The 23254-nt window shown below is 47.5% G+C and overlaps 1 protein-coding gene across 2 annotated transcripts in view; it reads right to left on the bottom strand.

The window, feature by feature from the left end:
* Positions 1-3433: 3433 nt before the first annotated feature.
* The window catches only part of TH (tyrosine hydroxylase), a 36272-nt gene continuing 16451 nt past the window's right edge, over positions 3434-23254 (bottom strand). Inside the window, exons 5-13 of one of the 2 annotated variants that reach the window (XM_045014815.1) lie at positions 23172-23239; positions 19826-19876; positions 15236-15381; positions 13660-13795; positions 13457-13526; positions 11938-11994; positions 10617-10712; positions 10307-10440; positions 3434-5561 (exon numbers count right to left, since the gene is read on the bottom strand). In XM_045014815.1, coding sequence (XP_044870750.1) covers positions 5402-5561; positions 10307-10440; positions 10617-10712; positions 11938-11994; positions 13457-13526; positions 13660-13795; positions 15236-15381; positions 19826-19876; positions 23172-23239 — 918 coding nt within the window. In that variant the 3' untranslated portion in view covers positions 3434-5401. The remainder of the gene's footprint in view (positions 5562-10306; positions 10441-10616; positions 10713-11937; positions 11995-13456; positions 13527-13659; positions 13796-15235; positions 15382-19825; positions 19877-23171; positions 23240-23254) is intronic. The other variant, XM_045014817.1, reaches the window with a different exon arrangement.

The raw sequence follows: 23254 nt of genomic DNA, 5'->3' as shown, positions 1-23254 counted from the left end.
GGAAATACTTTAGATATTTTCAGGACAAAATCCTCTTTAATAAAAACCCGAAACATATAATTGTACTGATTTGTGCAGTGATTTGGGTCTGATGCAAAGTTTGTCGGACTCAACAAACTGATTCAGCAAGGTACATGCCTCTTTTTTTCTATATATAATTTCCCATTTTTACTACCACTGGTGTGGCTCCTCTGGTGAGCGCACTAATGTACAAATGCTGTAGATAGCTGTTGCTGTGTTACCCACCGGCTTGTCTGTATCTCTGCTCAGAGCAGGTCTAGACATAGAGAGTAAAACTGCAGCAGTAGCAGGTGCATTTTCATCCCCATCAAAATCACTTTGTGTTACAGTTAATAACATTCGTCGGTTCCTATACAAGTGCACTTGTAATGACGTCCCTAGGCTGTTCATGGTCATCCCTAGATGATCCCTAAGTCATCTGCAAGGATTGAACCCTGGACTTCTGGATCTAAAAGTAGAAGCCACCAATGTTTGAGCCAGAATACCAACCCCCTTAGTGCTGAGGCAGTAATAGACTCACAGACCTTTCCTGGGCTCATGCTAGCGTTCTAAAAATAGCTGTGTAGATGGCATTTTGAAGTTGTGGCTTGGGCTAGCTCTGGAAGCGGAGTGGGCTTCAGAGCCCGAGCTCCAGGGTAAGCTGCAATTTCAAAATGCTGTCTGTCTATACAGCTATTTTTTTAAAGCAGTAGCACAAGCCCAAGTCTGCTGACCCGGATTGGGAGGCTTGCTGCCATTGGCTGTGTAGACATACTACATGTGGTTTAGCCCCTAGAGATGGACAAAGAGACACAGTGGCTAAGCTAGCACTCCTACCATTACTAACACCACTGGGGCTGAACTTGTAGTAGTAATCATGGGCGCCAACTTATATGGGCTCTTGGAGCTAAAGCCCCAGGAATATTCATAATCAGGGGCTCTGCTCCACCAATATTTGGAAATATTAGATTTTCCCCCCTCCCCGGAGTTTCCCTGCCTGAATGTAAAGAGAGCGCACAGCACGTCTCTCTCTCTCTCTCCTTTGCTGCTGCTGCCGGTAGCCTAAGGGCTGCAGCATTAGCATAAGAGGAATGTGCTAACTACTGCTGAAGCACTCAGGAGGGGGAGGGGAGTGGAGGGGGCCTCCCCTCCCCTCCCCTCCCCTCCCCTCTCCTGCCCCTACCTGGAGGAGACACAAACGGGCCAGGAGACAGACATCATTCACCTTAGCAGCAGTTGGGGCTTCCGTGAGTGTTTGACCCTATGATTTTTTATTATGTTTGAGTGTTTGACCCCATGATTCCCCCCCTGCCCCAGCCCCAGTCCGAGCCCCTACTCCTACCCCCAGTGAGGCACAGCAGGCTGCACAGGGGAGGCAGGAAGCCACATGTGAAGGCAATGCCCCCTCCCCCAGCACCCACCAACCCACCCGCCACAGGAGGGATGGGAGAGGGAGGCTTCCTAGACCTGAGCAGCTGGGGCTTGGGTGAATTTTATGACACCCTGCTCCCCCACCCCATAGCCAGCCACCACCCTGCCTACCCCACTTCTGCCCCATGCTGGGCAAGGGGCAGCCCCATCCCCCATCCACAGTGAAGTTATGGTGAGGGGTAGCAACATGGAAGGCCACCTGTGCCCCCTCCCAGTACCCATCATAGGGGAGGGGAGTGAGCTTTCTGGACCTGAGAGGGGCTCTAGGAGCATGTGCAGAGTGTGTGTGCCATGGGGGGCAGGAGGGGACCCTCCCCTGGAGCTTGCTGCTGCCAGTGGTGGTGATGGGGAGTCCTCTCTGGCCCTAGCCCTGGGGCAGCCTGTCTGCACCCCAAGTTCCTCATCCTCAGCCCTGCCTCACCCCAAAGCCTGCACCCCCAGCACCGAGCACGCTCCTGCACTGTGAACCCCTCATCCCCAGCCCCACCCCAGAACCCTCACCTGAGGGGAAAAACATGCAACTTAAATTTGGTGGTCAGTTTGGAGTATCATTGTATTTAGCACAATATTTGATTATTTTATACCCTTCAAAGTATGTAACTGGTCGTATACAGGTGTTTTCTCTGAATACTGTCTGTGTGCCTCAGTTTCCCCAATGCATTTCTTAAGGCTCTAGATGGTGGGATAAGGGGGTGTGATTGTTGTAAAGCCCTAGAGGGCCAGTGTGATGCTGTCTGCACAGAGAATGGCTGCAGCCCTGCCTCCAGGCAACTGATGGCCTGGGCCACTCTCCTGCAAGGTGCCAACTGAAGGTGTTGGAGAACAAAGAGATCAGGTGGCCTCCTAATGCTTGGAAAAGAGACAAAGGCCAGAGGAGGGAGTGTCAGTGCCTGTGCAGACTTCCGGGAAGTGCATGGTGTGGAAGGGGATTCTGGGATGCTTTGGAACAACTCCATACAAAGCCAGTCAGGACTCTGGGGGAGCCTCCTCTCTGAGCATACTGTCTCCAGGGCAAGAAGCTTACACCTTCCTGGGTCTGACCTTGGAGCATTCAGCATGCCCTTCCACACCATGCACTTTCCGCAGCGAGTGTGCCCAGGTAGGTCCTGGGGCAACCAGAGGTCCCTGCACCCCAACTCCGCAGTCAGATGTGACTCTCAGCCAGACAGTAAAACAGAAGGTTTATTAGATGACAGGGATACAGTCTAAAACAGAGCTTGTAAGTACAGAAAACAGGACCCCTCAGTCAGGTCCATCTTGGGGGGTGGGGAGCCCAGACCCAAGTTCTGGGCCTCTCCCGATTTCCCCAGTCAGCTCCAAACTGACACTCCCTCATCTGGCCTTTGTGTCTCTTCCGGACAAGGAGGCCACCTGATCTCTTTGTCCCCAACACCGTCAGTTGGCACTTTGCAGGGGAAACTGAGGCACCCACACAGTATTCAGAGAAAACATTAAGAACATTCCCACTTTGTCACAACAGGTGCAACAAAATTTAATACCGTATATTAGGTATTAATAGGCAAGTGCTGCTTCTGACTTTCCACTTTTAATTGACCCTTGTAATCTTGTGGGGCTGACGCATTGTAGCTTCATTTTATATCAGCTTACAGGGTGAGAGCGGGGGGGGGGGGGGGAAACCACCATTTTGGGCCCCACCAAAAATTATACGAACCTGCCGCCTATGGTAGTAATAGTGGGGAATTTCAGAAGGGGAAAAGGATAGTGAAGGCAAGGTTGAAGTAAACTTCTGTTTGGTGTTACTAGTAAGAAAAAAGACATCTCCGCTAATGCTCCACGAGTAACTGTGCAATTAATAACACCTTGTGAAGGCAACAAATAAGCCTGTTCCCTAGGACACAATGGCTCACTAATTCAATAAGGGACAAGTCGGAGATCTTTTGCCTTATCAGATCCTTGTTATGTTTGTGTCCTGCCGGCAGACATGGGGCCTGGTCTCAGTTTGGAAATGAGAAAAGACACAGAAACCAAACCCAGGATGCTAGACCAGAAATATAATCTTTATTATTAATAATATGTGAGCAGCAGCATGACTCTGAACTGAAAAATAAATTGTTTTTCTTTACACAGACAGACAGATCCATCCACAGCAGCAGCAACAACAGTGAGAGAACCATTCATCGAGGCATGATGAATATCAGTGAATAAACTAAAGGCTGAATCAGATGAAGGCTTTGTATCTTCCTCCTCCTCCCTGCCCCAGAACTCCTACTCCCAGCATGCTTCATTTAAAGGAGAGTTAAAACAGTGACCAGTTGCTCATTCATTCTCCAGGTCATTTTTATACAAACTGCCTCCACATGTCATGAGGCCTGGGGAAATGACACTGTAGCTTCCAGATCTGGGCCCACAGAGCACTTAGGAACATGCTTCACTTTAAGCACCTGAGTAATCTCCTGGTGGGTGTTATCCAACAGAACTGAAGTCAATACAAAGATTACCACTGATGGGATTACCTACGTGCTTAATGTTAAGCACGTGCTTAAGTGCTTTGCTGAATCAAAGACACTCCTGCTAAGGCACCTTCGACCCCTGGATATTCTCCTTATCCAGCCTGCTTGCTTGCTGGGAGGGGAGAGAAATGGGACAATGGAGCTACAGTAACTATATATATTTAGTTGTTTCTTGTAGTTGAACAATGTAAAATAATTAAAATCCTCCCTTTTGGAATGAGCACCCTCACTGGTAGAATGAAGACTGGCGTAACCTTTTGGGTTATTATCTCTCTGTAACTGAGCAGGCAGAGCATGGAGGCCCCCTCAGAGTAAGTCTGAGAATGGGTTAAATGGGTGATGTGTGGTGTTTGCATTAAAACTCCTTAATGAGTCCCAATGGGAGGCAGGAAAACAGAGCTCCACTGAAGGGTTGGTTTCTCCTGCCCTCCTTCTAATTGTCCTTATCCTAGGGAAAATATATTTTAAGTATTTATAGCTTGGGCTAACATGTTGGTGCACTTTTCCTTGGAGCTAGAAAAGGCTGTTTGCTACTAGCTGTGAGACTCCATTTTGGGTAGGATGGAAAGGGCTGATTGGCCAGATTCTATTAGGGGTGGGGCTAAGGATCTATAAAACTGGCTACTAGGCCCAAGAAGGTCACTCCACATTGGGAGTTCAGGCTATTCAGAAGGCTGCTCCAGTTCTGGAGTGATGGTTGTGGTTAATATAGCTCAGGAGTTCACTTCCACCCGGGAGTCTGACAGCACTCAGAAGCTCATTCCAACTTGGAAGTTTGGTGTGGCTCAAAAACTTGTTCCAGCCTGGAAGTTTAGTTTAGCTCAGGGGCTTGTTTTAGCTTTTGGAGTTTACTCCAGCCCAGAGAGCCCAGCCCATTTTCAGAAGTTTAATTTGGGTTAGGAGTTCAGCTCAAACTAGGACCTAGAGCTGGTAGGATTCACTTAGAAGCCTTTTTTCCCTCAAAGGGGATTTAATACAGGACGGTTGCTTCTTCATGAAGCTGCTATTGGAATATTTTTTTTTAATTAAATGAACACGTTTCCTGTGGGATCTTAAATGAAAAATCCCTTATGTCCAGTATTTGTAATGGACTCCTGACTTCTTGTGCTCTTAATTCCATTAATTGCACTTGAGTCTATGACCCACAGCTCCCGTATAATGGCTGTAGTGTGACACTGGATTGGGGACTGACCCAAAGCCCATGGTAGGCAATAAGAAGACTCCCAGTGACTTCAGTAGGCTTTGGATCAGGCCCTTAACCCTTCCATCTTCCATTCAAACTGGATCATCTCAAAATACAAACATCCATCTTTAAATGACCGTGGAGATACAATGGTGGTGGGCAGCAGTACAAACCCTAAGAGAGAATGGGCTGAAGCTATTGCCCAGGACCTGGCTGAAAGCACAGTGGCAAAGTGCCAGAGCAGGGGCCATCTCTGTGATGGTGAAAGGAGGAAGCACCCAGTGGCAGAGGGGCGAGAAAGAACATGGTTTTCATATTAACTGATAACATTCAGCGCATCAATTAAGGAGTGAAGCTCGTCCCTCACATTCTCCAGAGAGTGGTGGATTTTCTGCGAGTTGTCCAGGAGCTCAATGCTTTGGGTGTATGGATCGTATTTCACTGAGAAGGGTCGCTTGATGCGAGCAGCATAGCTTCTGTAGGGAGAGGGTAGAAGCAAATGTAATGAGTAGAAAGGGGTTGTGAATGGGTTGAAAATAATGGGGGGGGCGCGTATGCTGCCATGAAATATCTTCAGAACGCACTCTCTGCTTTCAATCACTTTCCATTTTAACATTTTATCAACTTCAAAAAAAAATCTGCGCTTTTCCCACCATCAAGTTTATTCCCAATGACAGTGCCAGAGATGTAGTCTTGATATATCCCTAGTGTATTTCCATGTATTGGAGGGATGAATTTGTTCCTGCACATTTCACTGGGCTAAGATAACTCTGAAAATAAGGGTTAAAATGTTGCCATAAGTCAAATGTGAAAGTGAATTTCATCTGGGAGGATGTTTGTGTAAATGACAAAACACCATCCATTTTGGCATTGGGCAAAGTGACTAACATCCACACCCTCAAAGGTATCTAACCAATTATTTTAATGGGAATTAGGTGTTTAAATACTTTTCAGGCATTAGGGTGTTTGGAGACTGAGGGTTTGTGTACATGGGGAAGTTATGCTCATAGAAGGCAGCATGTGAATTTAATCTGCTATACGTGTACCAGCATAACCCCTTGTGTGGACTCTCTTATTCCAGAATAAGAGGGTCTTTTTCCAGTCTAACTTAGGTCACTTTGGAAGCAGTTTAAACTAAATCAGAAAAAAAAACCACAATTCTTATTGCAGAATAAGAGTGTCCTCATGACAAGATATACCTGTATAACTATAGTGATTTAGCTATAGCAGTATAATTAGACCAGTATAATGTCTCATGTAGAGAAGCCCTAAGTAAAACTTTCAAAAGCACCTTAGTAACTTTGGAACCAAAGTCCCACTGATTTTAATTGGGGCTTAGGCTCCGTAGGTACTTTTGAAAGTCTTGCCATAGTTTATAGTCTCTGCTCAGGAGTGGAATGGCAACGAGTGCTGCAGGTCAGGAGAGAGGTACATCTGGAGAGCTGGGAACCAAGAGTGGACCATGGGGGAAGAGAGGCTTTGTTCTCAGAGCTCTCTGGGCAAATGGGAAGTTTACATGGCTTCTCTGTACAGTTTCCTGACTCAAGTCAGTTCTTCACTCCCAATTAGTAACCCTGCACCTGACTCAGCATTAACCCATTGACTTCAGTTGTAGGTGTAAACACTCAGCACCTCTCAAAAATCAGGACCATAGCTGTCAACCTTCTAAAACCCAAAATGTGGGATAAAGATCACAGGATAAGTTAAAAAACCAAAGGCCAAGATTGTCAGAACTGGGTGTCTGACATTAGGTTCATATGACAATATTAAGCACCTAAATAAGTGACATGATTTTCCACTACTGAATGAATATGGACTTAGGATCCTGACAGTAGACGTCCATATTTGAAAACCGAAAAAAGTTTACAAAGATGGGGGAACAAGTTTGTTCTACTAAAGAGAGTATTTTTGATGAACCCCAGTTACATGAGTCATTATTTCTGATGGTAATAATTGATACTAGTAAACAGGTAACAGCAGGTTCACATGGATAGAGGTGGACAGGGGAATGACTGACTGGGATGATGATCACCCAAAGCATAAGAGAACTAGGATAACCAAAAGTGTTATACAAGATCCTGCACATTTCACCTTGCTGCCAATATTTGACAGATCTGTAATACCTGGTTCACCTGCATCCTTTACTGATAGTCTTTATAGTATCAAGTAATGTTTGTCTTTCCTTAGGTTTTGGCACCCTCTTGTGGTCTTTAAAATGCCATTCACTTACAGTTAAAATAGGGAAATGTACTATCTTCCAGACCTGGTTGAAAATTTTTCTACAAATCCATATTTTCCAACAAGAAATATCTGCCTGAATCAGAACAGTGACTTGAACCTGGGTGTCTCACCCTCCCAGTGACTATCATAATCACTAGGCTATTGGTTACACTGGTGTGGATGGGTCAGTCAGTCTCTCTTGTTTTTTTTTCACAAAAACATTTTTTCCCAAAAAAGTTCTAGTTTTGTTCCAATGTGGAACACAACCATATGTTGAAATTTTTCATGAAATGGAATTCTTGTTTTCTGGCCAGATGTATTACCTTCCTTTCTCTCCTAACTATGCCTCTATTGATCACTAAAACAACAAGGAGTCCGGTGGCACCTTAAAGACTAACGGATTTATTTGGGCATAAGCTTTCATGGGTAAAAAAACCTCACATCTTCAGATGCATGGAGTGAAGAAGTGGGTTTTTTACCCATGAAAGCTTATGCCCAAATAAATCTGTTAGTCTTTAAGGTGCCACCGGACTCCTTGTTATTTTTGTGGATACAGACTAACACAGCTACCCCCTGATAATGTCTATTGATCACTGTTTTTCATTATTACTCCGATTAGAATGAATTGCTCTTTGAATGGTGGCTCAAGAGATAAAAGAAGCTCTGACAGGGCACTGAAAGAGTTAACATTGTGACAATGGTAGTCTTATTGGAACTGCAGTGGTCTGCTGCAAATTGGGATGGGGAGAATCCTGGGGGAAAGCATTAATCATTAGAAATGTGGGCCCTTTGAGGATCTATATCTCAGATGACATCCTGAGGTCCCTTCCAACCCTGATATTCTATATCTATATCTATCTATATCTTGCTTCTCTTGGTGCATAGGAACACAACATCCCCTCTGTAGGTAGCTTCATGGATAACTAAATAAGTGCCAGATTGTAAGCTCCTGGGGGCAAGGACTATCTTTTTGTTCAGCACCTACCACAATAGGGTCCTACTCCATAACTGGTGGGATCCCCAACCACCCATGAGTCTGGTCTCTGCCATACTCTGCAATAACGGCATGGCTGGCAGATGTGCCATATCACCACTAAGGCTACGTCTATACTACCCGCCCGGGTCGGCGGGTAGCGTTCGACTTCTCGGAGTTCGATATATCGCGTCTCATCTAGACGCGATATATCGAACTCCGAACGCGCTCCTGTCGACTCCGGAACTCCACCACCGCGAACGGCGGTGGCGGAGTCAACGGGGGAGCCGCGGATTTCGATCCCGCGGCGTCTGGACGGGTGAGTAGTTCGAACTAAGGTAGTTCGAGTTCAGCTACGCTATTCGCGTAGCTGAACTTGCGTACCTTAGTTCGACCCCAGGCCTTAGTGTGAAGCTGGGGCTCCACTCTGTGACCCTTCTGATAGGAGTCCAGTAATAGAGATAGAAGTATCCATTCCTTTATCTCATTCAGTCTGCCCTCCAGCTCACTGCCATTGACAGGTCTAATGCCTATGAACGATTAAGGGTTGGACGGGTGGGCACGGTGGCCTAGTGCTTAGAGCAGAGGTTTACGAGTGAGAATTCCTGGGGGTTGATCTTGGCCCTGCTGTGTGAGCTTTGCAGAATTGCTTTAACCTCATTGTGCCCTAGTTTCCCTACCTAAAGCTGAGGTTAATATGCTTACCTGCCTGTAGGGCCTTGTAAGGCCTAATTAATTATGGTTTCTAATGTGCTTTGAGGTCATAAATGGGGACTTTCAACTGAAGTGCCATATATACTCGTTCATAAGCTGATTATTTTTTTAGTAAAAAAGGGAAGCATCAGAGAAGGGGGTCGGTTTATGAACGGGTATAAAGAGGGAGAGGTGGGACACAGCCCCTCTCCCACAACAGAGGGAGCAAGGAGAGGCAGTACAGCCGGCAGAGCCAGCAGGGAAGAGGTGGGGCCAGAGTCTCTCCGCTTCTGGCCACACTGCTCTTCCCCCAGCCTCCAAAGCAGCTCCAGCTCCGGGGCCAGGGGCAGCTCCAGGCCTCAGCACGCCAAGCGCGTGCTTGGGGAGGCATGCCACGGGGGTGCTCTGCTGGTCGCCGGGAGGGCGGCAGGCAGGCTGCCCTCAGCGGCATGTCTGCGGAGGATCCGCTGGTCCCACAGCTTCGGTGGAGCCGCGGGACCAGCGGACCCTCTGCAGGCACGCCTGTGGGAGGTCCACCAAAGCCGTGGGACCTGCGGACCCTCCACAGGCACGCCTGCAGGAGGTCCACTAGAGCCGCGGGACCGGCGACCGGCAGAGTGCCCCCCACGGCATGCCAACATGCTTGGGGTGGCGAAATGTCTAGAGTCGCCCCTGTCCGGGGCTGGCAGGCTGCGGCTGTGCCACTCGGCCCAGCCCACCAGAGCAGGCTGTGGCCACGCCATCCAACCCTCCAGAACATGCTGCGGTCGCACCGCCCAGCCTGCTGGAGCAGCCCCAGCCAGGCCAGAGACATCCTCCCCTGGCCAGCCCCAGCTAAGGTGGGAAGGGATGGGATGGGGAGAGCGTGCGGGTCCTGGGCTGGGATGGGATCATGTGGGGGTGGTCACAGGGGTTACTCCCCTGACCCCCAGCTTCTCCCCCTCCCCCGCAAAATTTCCCCACCAGTTGCTGCCCCAGCCCGTCAGGGTAAGCAGCTGGCGGGCTGAGACACTTTGTTTACTTAGGTTTACCTCCGTGCCTGCAGACACTTGAGGTAAACAAACCATCTCGGCCTTCCAGCAGCTTATCCTGATGGCCTGGGAGCCAAAGTTTGCCAGCCCCTGAATTATAGGGTTGGCTTATGAATGGGTCATGAAAATTTTCCATTTTTAGTTATCCATCTTGGGGGGGGGGGGTTGGCTTATAAACGAACCAGCTTATGATTGAATATATACAGTACCAAGTATTGTTTTGAATGATGCAAGGAGGAAGACAGGCCATGATATAATTAACTATATGTATTTGCCCTGGTGGCATTTCCATTCCGGATCCTACCTGAGTTTGTCTTTGGCATCATTGAAGCTTTCGGATACAAAATACACTGGCTGGTAGTTCTGATCCTGGTAGGGCTGAACAGCAGCAGCATCTGGGTCAAAGTTCCGGACCTCCGGCTCGTCCGACAAGGAGTGCTGAGGAAGGTACGAACAAAAGCCAATGCTTAAAGGAGGGGAAGGAAGTTTGTGTGCATGAGAGAGAGAAATGCAGAAAGTGGATTTGCTAAAGGAACTGCAGGTGTGCAGAGGGAAAAGGGGCCCTTTGCCGCAATGTGTATGAGCAGAGATGGACAAGGTAGGTTGAGACTTACTATTAGCTCCCCATAGGAGGAGAGGAGCCCAGCTCCATAAGCTTTGATTATTCCATTCTGTTTGCAGAGCCCAAACTCCACTGTAAACCAATAGAGCTGCGAAGAGAAGAGAAAAACAAGCAAGGAGTCACTCCTCCTCCTCTTCATTTTCCTTTCACCTCCCCGCAGACCGTTCAGATCAGAGAACAGCCTTCCCGGGGCTGTTAGATGGGCTTGAAAGGAACCAGAGAGGTCACTGGCCACAAACCCAGATCAGATCACTCATATGCTTTGGAACAACTTTCATCTCTGTAGCCTGTCTGCCTATACTGTGCCCATCACTGTCATATCTGACTTGCATTGACTAATTGAGACCTACTCAAGAATAAATCCCTCCTTCATAGCTGGTGATGAGCTGGCTCTTTCCTCCCTTCCCCCTTTGGAAGATCTGGGGACATGGTGCCACCCTGTCTGGTTCCACTGCTGGAGGGAGTGAGACAGACAGCGAGTTAATAGTCTTATTGGGGTCCCCAATAGCATGGGGCTTGAAGCAATTGCTTGTGCTGCAGGTGCTCAGGGCCAGCTAGTCCCAATGTGGTTCACGAATCTCTCTGGATAATGTACTAAATAAACTGGTTATATCACTGAGTATTCAGCATCAACAAAATACCTTTATGAATGGGCCTTGAAGCTGAACTTGGTTAGGCAGACTCAAAGGAAAGGGATATAACTTAATCCAGCTCCAAAGATTCCTTTCAATGCTATGCAGTGAATCCCACATCTTTGACAGCATGATGCCAGATGATACAGAACTGTAAGTGCCATTGTCCATGAAACTTAATGTGTGGCCGGGTCAGCTCTGCTCGACCTTAGTCTTTTGTAATTGACCTCTATCCCTGTGAGTGAGGTAGACTGTGTTCCCAGCATGCACTTCAACAGACACTGCAGCACCCCATGGCTAGGCCCCATGTTTCATTGGTGGTATGTGATGCTCTGGAGAAGGCCACCTAAGAAGGGAACCAGAACTCTGTGTTCTCCACTCACATGCGCCAGTGGTGTAATGCAGCATGCTGTGTGGGAAACAAGCCTGGTGACACATCTGCTGATTGGATGGAGAGAACGTGAGGGGAGAGACAATGAAGACATTTGGAGACAGGACATTAGTGACTGATCTTAATGCCTCTACTGAACCTGTATGTATGTAACTCAGGAAAAATTGCCCCATTTCCTAACTAAACCACATCCTCCTGAATCATCCCAGCCACTAATACCCAAGGAGGAGAAGGAGCTCACCAGTTCTGCTAGGGTAACAGGGATCCCTACAGAGTAAAGGAAAACTTACCGTTGCAAGTTTCTCAATCTCTTCCTCAGTGGCTCCCAACGATGCCAGTCCAATATCCTAGGAAGAGAAGGAAGAAGGTTAACGCGTAAACACCCAGAGCCATTTCAGTCCAGTCAGTTTTGCTAATGGGTTTGGCTTCTAGCCTGCTCAGATGTCACTCATTTTATGGACTTCTCACACCACCCCCTAGTTAGCAGCTCAGAAACCAGCAGCAAGGTGGCACAACGCTAATTCTGAGCTTAGTGTGTAGCAGCTGCTTCGGTATCATTTCCTTTAGCACCTCATGCTACGGAGGCTGAGAGCTCAGGGGGAAGAAGGATGATCTTGTAGTTAAATCACCAGGCTGGGATTCAGGAGATGTGGTTCTATTTCTTGGTTTGCCACAGACTCCTTGGGCAAGTCACTTAATCTTTTAGTCTTCAGTCCCCCATCTGTAAAAGAAGGGTAATACTTCCTTTCTCTCTGTCTTCTCCATTCAGTCTGTAAACAGACCTCACATTTAAGGCCCTTGATGGCCTATCTCCACCTCCCTATCATCTCTCATTCGGTATCAAGATGTTAATTTCTGCCTCCAACCAGCAAATGTCAGCCTTTGTCACTCATCTGTTACATTTTCGAACAAGAACCTTCATGCTTTTCTTCCAAGCTGACTCTCCTGCTCGGGAAGAGCTCCCCATAAACATCCATAAAGCTGCCTCATTATTTTCCTTGAAATCCCTCTTTAGAATTTTCCTTTTCCATGATTCCTACCAAAAACTTGAAAACAGTTTGGCTACTGGTGCACTGAGAACACAGTCTATCTTGCTGACCAATACGGTCTCTTGTTTCCTTGTACTCCCTCAGCTGTCTGTATCCTTCTGTTGTCATATTTAGACTGTAAGCTCTTTGGGGCAGGGACCCTCTTTTATTTTATGCTAGTTGATATGCAGACACAGCAGGGTCCTGGTCCATGACAATAGTCATGTCAATAGTAATAAAAATACAACTACTACTAATGATGTAGGTGGCCAGTCACCCATCAGAAATGAACAAAGAGTAAAAAGCACAACTCGAAGTAGAGAGGGCACAAGCAACCTGTGGGCTGAAATACAGTCACGCCATGTATTTGAGGAACAGTTACTAAGAATGACTATGTTCATAAAATGCAAAGTTTGATCTGTGGATCATTTGCGGGGAGGAACAAGGCCAAAATCCACTGGATAAATTGTTTGTGTGCTTGATACTCTGTCCAGCTCTAGTCCATGATCCTATAGCATGCCCTACAATAACTCCTGCTAGGGCAGTGCTAGGAATATGCTCCCACACAGCTACTATTTCCATGCCATTCCCAACCATACTGCTGGGGAAAATTGGAAGTGAAGTAGCTCCCCTATAGCCAACATAACTACACAGATCCCTAAGTAATCCCCCTGGTGGGATAAATTGGAATTTGAGTTCTCACACCATTCCCTAAAATGGCTTCTGAGCATCAGGACCCATTGCTGGGCTTTCAGTGTAAGGAACAATCTGCCCTAATTACCTGGGAGAACTGTGCGAACGTCCTGTCGGCCAGCATTGGTACGTGCCCCAGAAGTTCGTGACAACAGTCCCTTCCATTGGAAAGAAAAGAGGAAGGATGGATTAGTCACTGCTAGAGGGTTGAATCCCATTTCCTGGTTATACACTGTGGCAGGAGCAGTGTGAGGACAGAGAGGATTCTGCATTGTACCCAGCAATACTCACGGCTCTGGGGAGTGCATGGGTGAGGATGCATGGCGGATGTACTGTGTGCACTGGAATACCCTGAAGGCCAAGCTGGATAGGAAGTCACGTGCAGACAGCAGGCCAGCCACAGGTCGGAGCTGGAACCCCGTTCTCTCTGAAATAATCCAAACAACTACTTATCTATAGGGCCCTACCAAATTCATGGCCGTGAAAAACATGTCACGGGCTGTGAAATCTGGTCTCCCACTGTGAAATCTGATCTTTCTTGTGCTTTTACCCTATATTATACAGATTTCATGGGGGAGACCAGCATTTCTCAAACTGGGGGTCCCAACCCAAAAAGGAGTTGCGGGGGTGTCACAAGGTTATTTGAGGAGGGTTGTGGTATTGCCACCCTTCTGCACTGCCGCCTTCAGAGCTGGGTGGCTGGAGAGCAGCCACTGTTGGCTGGGCACCCAGCTCTGCAGGCAGCAGTGCAGAAGTAAGGGTGGCAATACCATACCATGCCATCCTTACCTGTGCTGCTGCTGGCGGCAGCTCTGCCTTCAGAGCTGGGCTCCTGGCCAGCAGCCGCCACTCTCCAGCTGCCCAGCTCTGAAGGCAGCACTGCCACCTCCTGCAGCAGTGCAGAAGTAAGGGTAGCAGTACTCCCCCATAACCTTGTGACCTCCCCCCCCCCACACGCACATACAATGCTCCTTTTTGGATCAGGACCCCTACAATTACAGTGCCATGAAATTTCAGATTTAAATAGCTGAAATCATGAAATTTACTACTTTTAAAATCCCACGACCGTGAAATGGACCATGAATTTGGTAGGGCCCTACTTATATAGTGAAAGTCCTTTGAGCCGAGTCTCAGGGTGGGGTGTTCATTAGTCATGATAGTATTATCAGCACTTACAGCAAAAGCTATGGTAATGTAAGTGAATGTCTTCAGTTTTACCTTGGCAGACCTAGCATCTCTACTTGCAATAGGCAGCAAATTCCCTGCAAGCCAAGAGGACATGGTGACTGGGCAAATGCTGAAATTCACCACTAGGTACAATGGGGTCCATACACAAATATTTCAGTGCTTGGGCTCTCCGTCCCAGCCCCCACACCCTCCACAGTAGCCCCTACATTCCTTGAGTTGATTCTCACTCCTGTGCTCGGAATACACATTTCCACTCTAGACCGTCCCCCCGTCCCCTCCCAAATCCTTCTTTGCACTTCTGACCTGGAAGCCCATGTTTCAATGCACTGACTCCTGCCACCACCCTGAATTCTCAGACTGGGGCCCAGAATGCTCGCTGGCTCCCTCCCTTTCTCTAAAGTCACTCTCAGACTCCACAGAGGTGTACACACTCTTGCATGAGCCCCCCACCCCCCGCCCACTTCCCTCCTGGAGCCCGCTAGACCTCTCCCTTGTTTGTACTATCCTACAAATCAGTTCATGCTGTCGGCCCCCATAGCAAGCGCTTCTTTACCCTAACCTCCAGTTCCCTCCTCTGCCTTGCAATGCACCCCAGCCATTCCATGGAGTCACATGCCTCCATGCTGATACCCACGACCCTGTGATCCCACTCCTGGCCCTGGAATGTGCCCACACCCACCTTTCAGGAAGCGGGAGACATCCTCCAGTTGAGGAATGTTGTTCTCGCTGTAGCCGCAGAATCTCTCTAGCAGGTGAAAGGCGTCCAGGTGCTCTTTGCAGGCATGAGTCGGGTACAGACTCTTCAGTGTGATGTAAACCTCCCTCCTTCAGAGTGACAGATGGGAGAGAGGGTGTGAACAGGGGCGGCTCTAGGCACCAGCAAACCAAGCTGTTGCCTAGGGTGGCCAAATCTAGGGGGCGGCAGGCTGGGCCGGTGGACCTGCCGCAGTCATGCCTGCGGGAGGTCCACCGGAGCCGCGGACGAGCGGACCTGCCGCAGGCATGACTGCGGAGGGGGCGCTCGTCCCGCGGCTCGGTTGGACCTCCCGCAGGCATGACTGCGGCAGCTCAAGCGGAGCCGCCGGACCCGCGAACCGTCCGCAGCCGTGCCCGCGGGAGGTCCGCTCGTCCCGGGGCTCCGGTGGACCTGCCGCGGGAGCTCAACCGGAGCCGCGGGAAGAGGGGACCCGCCGCGGGACCGAGGAAGGGCGGCGCAGCACACCGCGCTGCTTGGGGCAGCCTATTTTCTAGAGCCGCCCCTGGGTGTGAATTCAGGATCTAGCCCTGCCGGCCTTTGTTGCTCCTCTCATCAGGACAGACAACACCCAGTACACATCCTACTGGAATTCCTCTCCCTGTTTTTGTTTGGTTTTTTTTAACCATTGATTTTCTATCTGTTTACACACCACATGCTCGAGCACATGTGCACTCGCACACTCTTCACCCAAATGCTTCTTGCTGATTGTGAGAGTGGAGAATTCAGAGGCCACCTTCACAATTCCTGTATCTGGCGATAACTAACTCAAGGCCAAGGTGCATCAAGAGAGTTGATTCTAACTGGAAACAAAAATCCAGTCCCAGTGGCTTTATCTTTTAAAAAAGTCACAGTAGTGAGAGATAATTAAGAGAGACAGCAGATGGATAATCCCAAAATACACATCAGCAGCTCCCCTGATAAGTCATCTTCTCATTAGTGGTCCTACCCACCAAAGGTAAGGCTACACGGCAAACAGAAACCTGCAGGTGTGAGTCTCAGAGCCCAGGTCTACAGAGTCAGGCTCATGAGGCTCATGCTAGGGCGCTAAAAGCAGCACTGTAGACGTCATGGCTCGGGCTGGAGCTCAGGCTCTGAAGCCCGACCCTGTCCCTAGGCTTGGAGGCTCGCTGCTGTGGGTTTTAAAACAGTTTAGACGTACCCTAAGAAGAGCCTCTGGAGACAATAAGAAGTGGAACTGTAATGGACTTTAGGTACAGACCTTATAGGGTGACCAGACAGCAAGTGTGAAAAATGGAGACGGGGGTGGGGGTTAATAGGAGTCTATATAAGAAAAAGACCCAAAAATCGGGACTGTCTCTATAAAATCGGGACATCTGGTCACCCTAAGCCCTTAGAGAGGAGGAGCAGCAGAAACTGATTGATGGTACTAAAGGGTCTTGGATGTGCCTTAGACCTTGTTAGGTGACTGAGCAGTTAACAAATAGAGTGGCAGTACTGGATCAGATTTCCTCACATGCTGCACCTCCTTCTCTGAGTTATGAACATTAACATCATCTGACGTCATAGGCAGCAGGTTCGTATAATTTTTGGTGGGGCCCAAAATGGTGGGTTCCCCCCCACCCGCTCTCACCCTGTAAGCTGATATAAAATGAAGCTACAATGCGTCAGCACCACAAGATTACAAGGGTCAATTAAAAGTGGAAAGTCAGAAGCAGCACTTGCCTGCTTCAATATACGGTATTAAATTTTGTTTCACCTGTTGTGACAAAGTGGGAATGTTCTTAATGTTTTCTCTGAATACTGTGTGGGTGCCTCAGTTTCCCCTGCAAAGTGCCAACTGACGGTGTTGGGGACAAAGAGATCAGGTGGCCTCCTTGTCCGGAAGAGACACAAAGGCCAGATGAGGGAGTGTCAGTTTGGAGCTGGCTGGGGAAATCGGGAGAGGCCCAGAACTTGGGTCTGGGCTCCCCACCCCCCAAGATGGACCTGACTGAGGGGTCCTGTTTTCTGTACCTACAAGCTCTGTTTTAGACTGTATCCCTGTCATCTAATAAACCTTCTGTTTTACTGTCTGGCTGAGAGTCACATCTGACTGCGGAGTTGGGGTGCAGGGACCTCTGGTTGCCCCAGGACCTACCTGGGCACACTCGCTGCGGAAAGTGCACAGTGTGGAAGGGCATGCTGAATGCTCCGAGGTCAGACCCAGGAAGGTGTAAGCTTCTTGCCCTGGAGACAGTATGCTCAGAGAGGAGGCTCCCCCAGAGTCCTGACTGGCTTTGTATGGAGTTGTTCCAAAGCATCCCAGCATCCCCTTCCACACCATGCGCTTCCCGGAAGTCTGCACAGGCACTGACACTCCCTCCTCTGGCCTTTGTCTCTTTTCCAGGCATTAGGAGGCCACCTGATCTCTTTGTTCTCCAACACCTTCAGTTGGCACCTTGCAGGGGGGTGGCCCAGGCCATCAGTTGCCTGGAGGCAGGGTTTCAGCCATTCTCTGTGCAGACGGCATCACACTGGCCCTCTAGGGCTTTACAACAATCACACCCCCTTATCCCACCATCTAGAGCCTTAAGAAACGCATTGGGGAAACTGAGGCACACAGACAGTATTCAGAGAAAACACCTGTATACAACCAGTTACATACTTTGAAGGGTGTAAAATAATCAAATATTGTGCTAAATACAGTGATACTCCAAACACCTTCAGTTGGCACCTTGCAGGAGAGTGGCCCAGGCCATCAGTTGCCTGGAGACAGGGTGTCGGCCATTCTCTGTGCAGACAGCATCACACTGGCCCTCTAGGGCTTTACAACAATCACACCCCCTTATCCCACCATCTAGAGCCTTAAGAAATGCATTGGGGAAACTGAGGCACACAGACAGTATTCAGAGAAAACACCTGTATATGACCAGTTACATACTTTGAAGGGTGTAAAATAATCAAATATTGTGCTAAATACAATGATACTCCAAACTGACCACCAAATTTAAGTTGCACGTTTTTCCCCTCAGGTGAGGGTTCTGGGGTGGGGCTGGGGATGAGGGGTTCACAGTGCAGGAGCGTGCTCGGTGCTGGGGGTGCAGGCTTTGGGATGAGGCAGGGCTAAGGATGAGGAACTTGGGGTGCAGACAGGCTGCCCCAGGGCTAGGGCCAGAGAGGACTCCCCATCACCACCAATGGCAGCAGCAAGCTCCAGGGGAGGGACCCCTCCTCTGCCCCCCTGCCCCCCACAGCACACTCACTCTGCACCACAGTCACTGCACATGCTCCTAGGGCCCCTCAGGTCCAGAAAGCTCACTCCCCTCCCCTATGATGGGTACTGGGGGCGGGGTTGCCATCACAGGTGGCCTTCCATGCTGCCCCTCACCATAACTTCACTGTGGATGGGTGATGGGGCTGCCCCTTGCCCAGCATGGGGCAGAAGTGGGGTAGGCAGGGTGGTGGCTGGCTATGGGGCGGGGGAGCAGGGTGTCATAAAATTCATCCAAGTCCCAGCTGCTCAGGTCTAGGAAGCCTCCCTCTCCCATCCCTCCTGTGGCGGGTGGGTTGGTGGGTGCTGGGGGAGGGGGCATTGCCTTCACATGTGGCTTCCTGCCTCCCCTGTGCAGCCTGCTGCGCCTCACTGGGGGTAGGAGTCAGGGCTGGAGCTGGGGCTGGGGCTGGGGGGGAATCATAGAGTCAAACACTCAAACATAATAAAAAAAATCATAGGGTCAAACACTCACGGAAGCCCCAGCAGCTGCTAAGATGAGCGATGTCCCTCTCCTGGCCGGAAGTCCCGTTCGCATCTCCTCCAGGTAGGGGCAGGGGAGGGGAGAAGAGGCCCCCTCCACTCTCCTCCCCCTCTACAGCAGCAGTTAGTTAGCATTGTTCTTATGCTAATGCTGCAGCTGTAGCCTTAGGCTATGGCAGCAAAAGCAAGGGAGAGAGACACTCGCTGTGTGCTGTCTTTACATTCAGGCAGGGAAGCTTGGGGGGGGGGGGAAACCTAGCTCCAAATATTGGTGGAGCAGAGCCCCTGATTATGAATATTCCTGGGGCTTTAGCTCCAAGAGCCCATATAAGTTGGTGCCCATGTCTGACGATCTTGTTCTTGAGGGATGGGCCTCCTGGATCCTCCCACTTAGAATTCCCTTAGCTCCCAAAAAGAACGAGGAGTACTTGTGGCACCTTAGAAACTAAAATTTGTTAGTCTTTAAGGTGCCACAAGTAGTCCTCGTTCTTTTTGCTGATACAGACTAACACGGCTGCTACTCTGAAAGTTAGCTCTCAAGGAATCCCTTGCAGACAGTCAGAGCTCTTTACAGAGAGGCAATTAGGTAACATCCATGCCTTCGTGATATATTTTTTAAGACACTCCACCACAACCATTCTGTTCTCAACTTCCTGTATTGGCCCCAGTATAAACCCACTGCTGTTTTCTGATTTCTCTATTTGCCCAAGGCACACTCCCCCACAGCTGGTCAATGGGACAATATTTTTTATTTCTTTCATGGTTCCTAATTCAGCAGGACGGAGTCAGAAAGGATTTTGCATTAAATCAACACTCACCATGTAGCTATCTCATCTGCCCTGTACTCCACCCTAGGGATTGGCTCCCCGCTGCAAGGCAAACATGGGGTTAGGGACGATAGGAGATGGGGAAACACAATAACAACGTGCTGTATACTCTGGGGCCTCAACCTTAAGAAAGGTCCCCCACCCTTTAAGAAAAGAGCACTAAGTTTACGATGCACAATATCTGCACAGTATAATATGGACTAGACAACTTTAAACTTAACACATGGCTAGCATATGGGGCACAGGATTAGCACAGGTCTAGTAGGAAACATATGGGCCATAAGTAGAGTTGGGCCAAATTTTTTGATCAAAACTTTTTTGGCCAAAAATGCAGATTCAGCAACACCAAAACTTTTAGTGAATTTCTGTCAAGATTGCTCAGTTGTTTGGGTCAAAATGAAAGCTAAAAATTTTCTAGAAAAATGGAAACTTTGTTTCAAAGGTTCCTTTCATTTTATTTATAATTTTTGTAATATATTAAAAATGCTCAAAATCAAAGCAAAAGGTTTTATGGTGTGCCCAACAAAACAACGTTTTACAAATATTTTGATTCACTGAACCTGTCAAAAAAAACCCTTCATTTTTGTCCCCACCAGAAATTATTTTTTTCTTCAATTTTTCAGACTTGCCAGGGAAAACTGAAAACGCTATTAGTTGCCCTGCTCTGGTCATGAGGCTAATTAGAGACACAGCTAGTATATGAGGATAGGGCTAGCATGGGTCTAACTGGAGACATGGGGCTTAGAACTGAACATAGGGTTAGGAGGGCTTTAAACTAGCAGCTACTGGGGTGAGTGCTAAAGAATCAAACCCTGCACATATGCTCACAACATGTAACTGAGACTCAACGTAGCTTGAAGGTAAAGAATCAGGGCATCAAGGGCCGTAAGGAGCAGAAATTCTTCTATTGCCTGTACACCAATACTAGAAAGCTGGGAAATAAACAGGAGGAATTAGAAATGCTCATTTTATAGAAAAAAATTGATGACTGGTGTTACTGAAACCTGGTGGGAGGAGTCACACAACCAGACTGTTAAAATCACTGGATAGCCTATATTTCCTTGATAGGGTACATGTCTACACTTTGAGCTAGGGGTGTGATTCTTAGCTTGTATACACATACTCCCACTAGCTCAATGAGAGCTAGAGTATAAATACTATTGTAGCTGTGGTAACATGGACAATGGCAGCATGGCTAAGCTGTGCTGAGTACATGCCCACAGGCCTCAGGTGGGTTTGATCTTGGCACAGCTAGGCTGTGCCTCCACTGTCACTGCCCATGCTCCCACAGCTACATTGCTATTTATACTCATGCTAACGCTCATCAAGCTAGTGTGAGTATGTGTATGTGAGCTGGGAATCACAACCCTAGCTCATAGGGTAGGCTTAGTAAGAAGGGAAGGGAGTGACACACTACATTAAAGATACTATTGCCTACTTTAGAGTTACTGACAATTCAGAAGGACAGGAACAGGAATGATTATGGACCAATGTACTAAGTGATAAATCAGAAGAATTATATAGATAAACACAGACACACACACACTTGGTGCTTTAATAAAGACAATTCCCCAAAGCTGACTGTTGAGTAAAACTGAGTGGGAGGGGAGGAAAAATTTAAATATCAAAATATGAGTGATCATTAGCATATGTTTAAGAATGCTTTATTCAATGCCCCCAGCAAACCCACAATTCCACAAGAAATTATATATATATATATATAAAAGAAAAGTAGTCACATTTATTCATATATATATATAAAGTGACTATTTTTTCTTTTATATATATATATATACACACACACACACACACACACACACACGGACAATGGAAAAGTTGATAGCAATGAATACAAATGGACAGTTACGAAATGCAGATGATTGATAAGGGAAGTTCAAGGTATCAATGAAAAAATGTACAGCCAGTAGAGGTAAAGATTTCCTTCTTATTGTCCTTAAAACAAACAAAATCCTAACATTGGGATAGACCTGGTAATATATAAGGATGATAAAACTGTCAGTTATGATGTAGAAAAGGCAGAAATATTCCATAAATAATTTTGCTCTGTATTTGGAAAGAAGCAAGATGATGCATTCATGCCTTACAGTGATAATGAAATACTTTTTATTCCATCAGTAACCAGGGAGGATGTTAAACAGCAAATATTAAGGTTAAATGGTTAACCGATGGATCTAAAAGTAATTGTGAATGGAGAATCATCATCATCTTGTTAAGGAAAGTGGGATCTCCAAGGTATCTGTTCTTTGCCCCATGGTATTCAATATCTTTGTCAATGATTTGGAAGAAAATACAAAATTATTGCTGATAAAATTTGTAGATGACACAAAAATGGAAGGAGTGATAAAAAATAATGATGTGGTCAAGTCAGTTCTAAAGACCAATCTGGATTGCTTGGTAATGAGCTCGAAGTGCAATACTATAACTAAGTGGGTGGGGTGAGGTGAGGTGAGGTGAAGCGGGGTGGGGAAGGGAATGCATTCCTTGGATGCATAAGCAGAGGAATATTAAGTAGGGACAGGGAAGTGGTATTACATCTGTATCCAGCATTAGTGAGACCATTACTGGAATACTGTGTCTAATCCTGGTATCCATACTTCAAAAACAATGTTGAAAAATTGGAAAAGGTTTTAAAAAGAACTACAAGAGTGATTTGAGATCTGGAAAACATACCTTATAATGAACTAATTAAGAAGCTCAATCTCTTTATCTTACCCAAGAGAAAGTTTAGAGGTGACCTGTTTGCAGTTTACAAGTACCTTTATGGGAAAGGGAGTTCTGATAGTAGATGGTTCTTTAATCTAGCAGAAAAAGGTATAACAAGATCCAGTGGTTGAAAGATTATTTCTAGATTGAATTTGTCTAGCTTTAAACACACATTTTTAACAGTGAGAGTCATTAACTATTGGATCAATTTACCTAGGAATGGGGTGTTTTCTCCATTACTTGAAGTCTTTAAATCAAGACTGGATATCTTTCTAAAAGAGATGCTCTAGCTCGGACTGAAGTTATGGGCTTGATGCAGAAATTACTGCATAAAGTTCTATGGCCTGTATTATGCAGCAAGTCTGTTCTGGCTTTAACATCTATGAATTAATGAACATGCAGATTTTTACACATGAGAAGAAGCTGAAATGAATGCAGAGAGCAGAGGACCTAAGAAAAGAAATTGGAAAGGGAGAATGGAAGGGCAAAATAATGGACAGAGAAGAAGATAAGCTGATAGAAGACAGGTTTATGGAAGTAACATAATAAATTCCCAGCAGGTGGCACTGTGCTATGAAATTGCTCCTGCACATACGTTTGGAAAGTGTCTTACTGCTTATAGTGGAAGGCAATTTCTGCTATCATTTTCCTTCGCTGCCGGTATGCTTGGTCAGAGAATCCCTGTGACAAAAGGGA

The sequence above is a fragment of the Mauremys mutica genome, chromosome 4 (assembly GCF_020497125.1).
Source record: "Mauremys mutica isolate MM-2020 ecotype Southern chromosome 4, ASM2049712v1, whole genome shotgun sequence".
In the NCBI taxonomy this organism is placed as follows: Eukaryota; Metazoa; Chordata; order Testudines; family Geoemydidae; genus Mauremys; species Mauremys mutica.
Note: the sequence above shows the minus strand (reverse complement) of the source record. Positions and strands in the feature narration are given on the sequence as shown.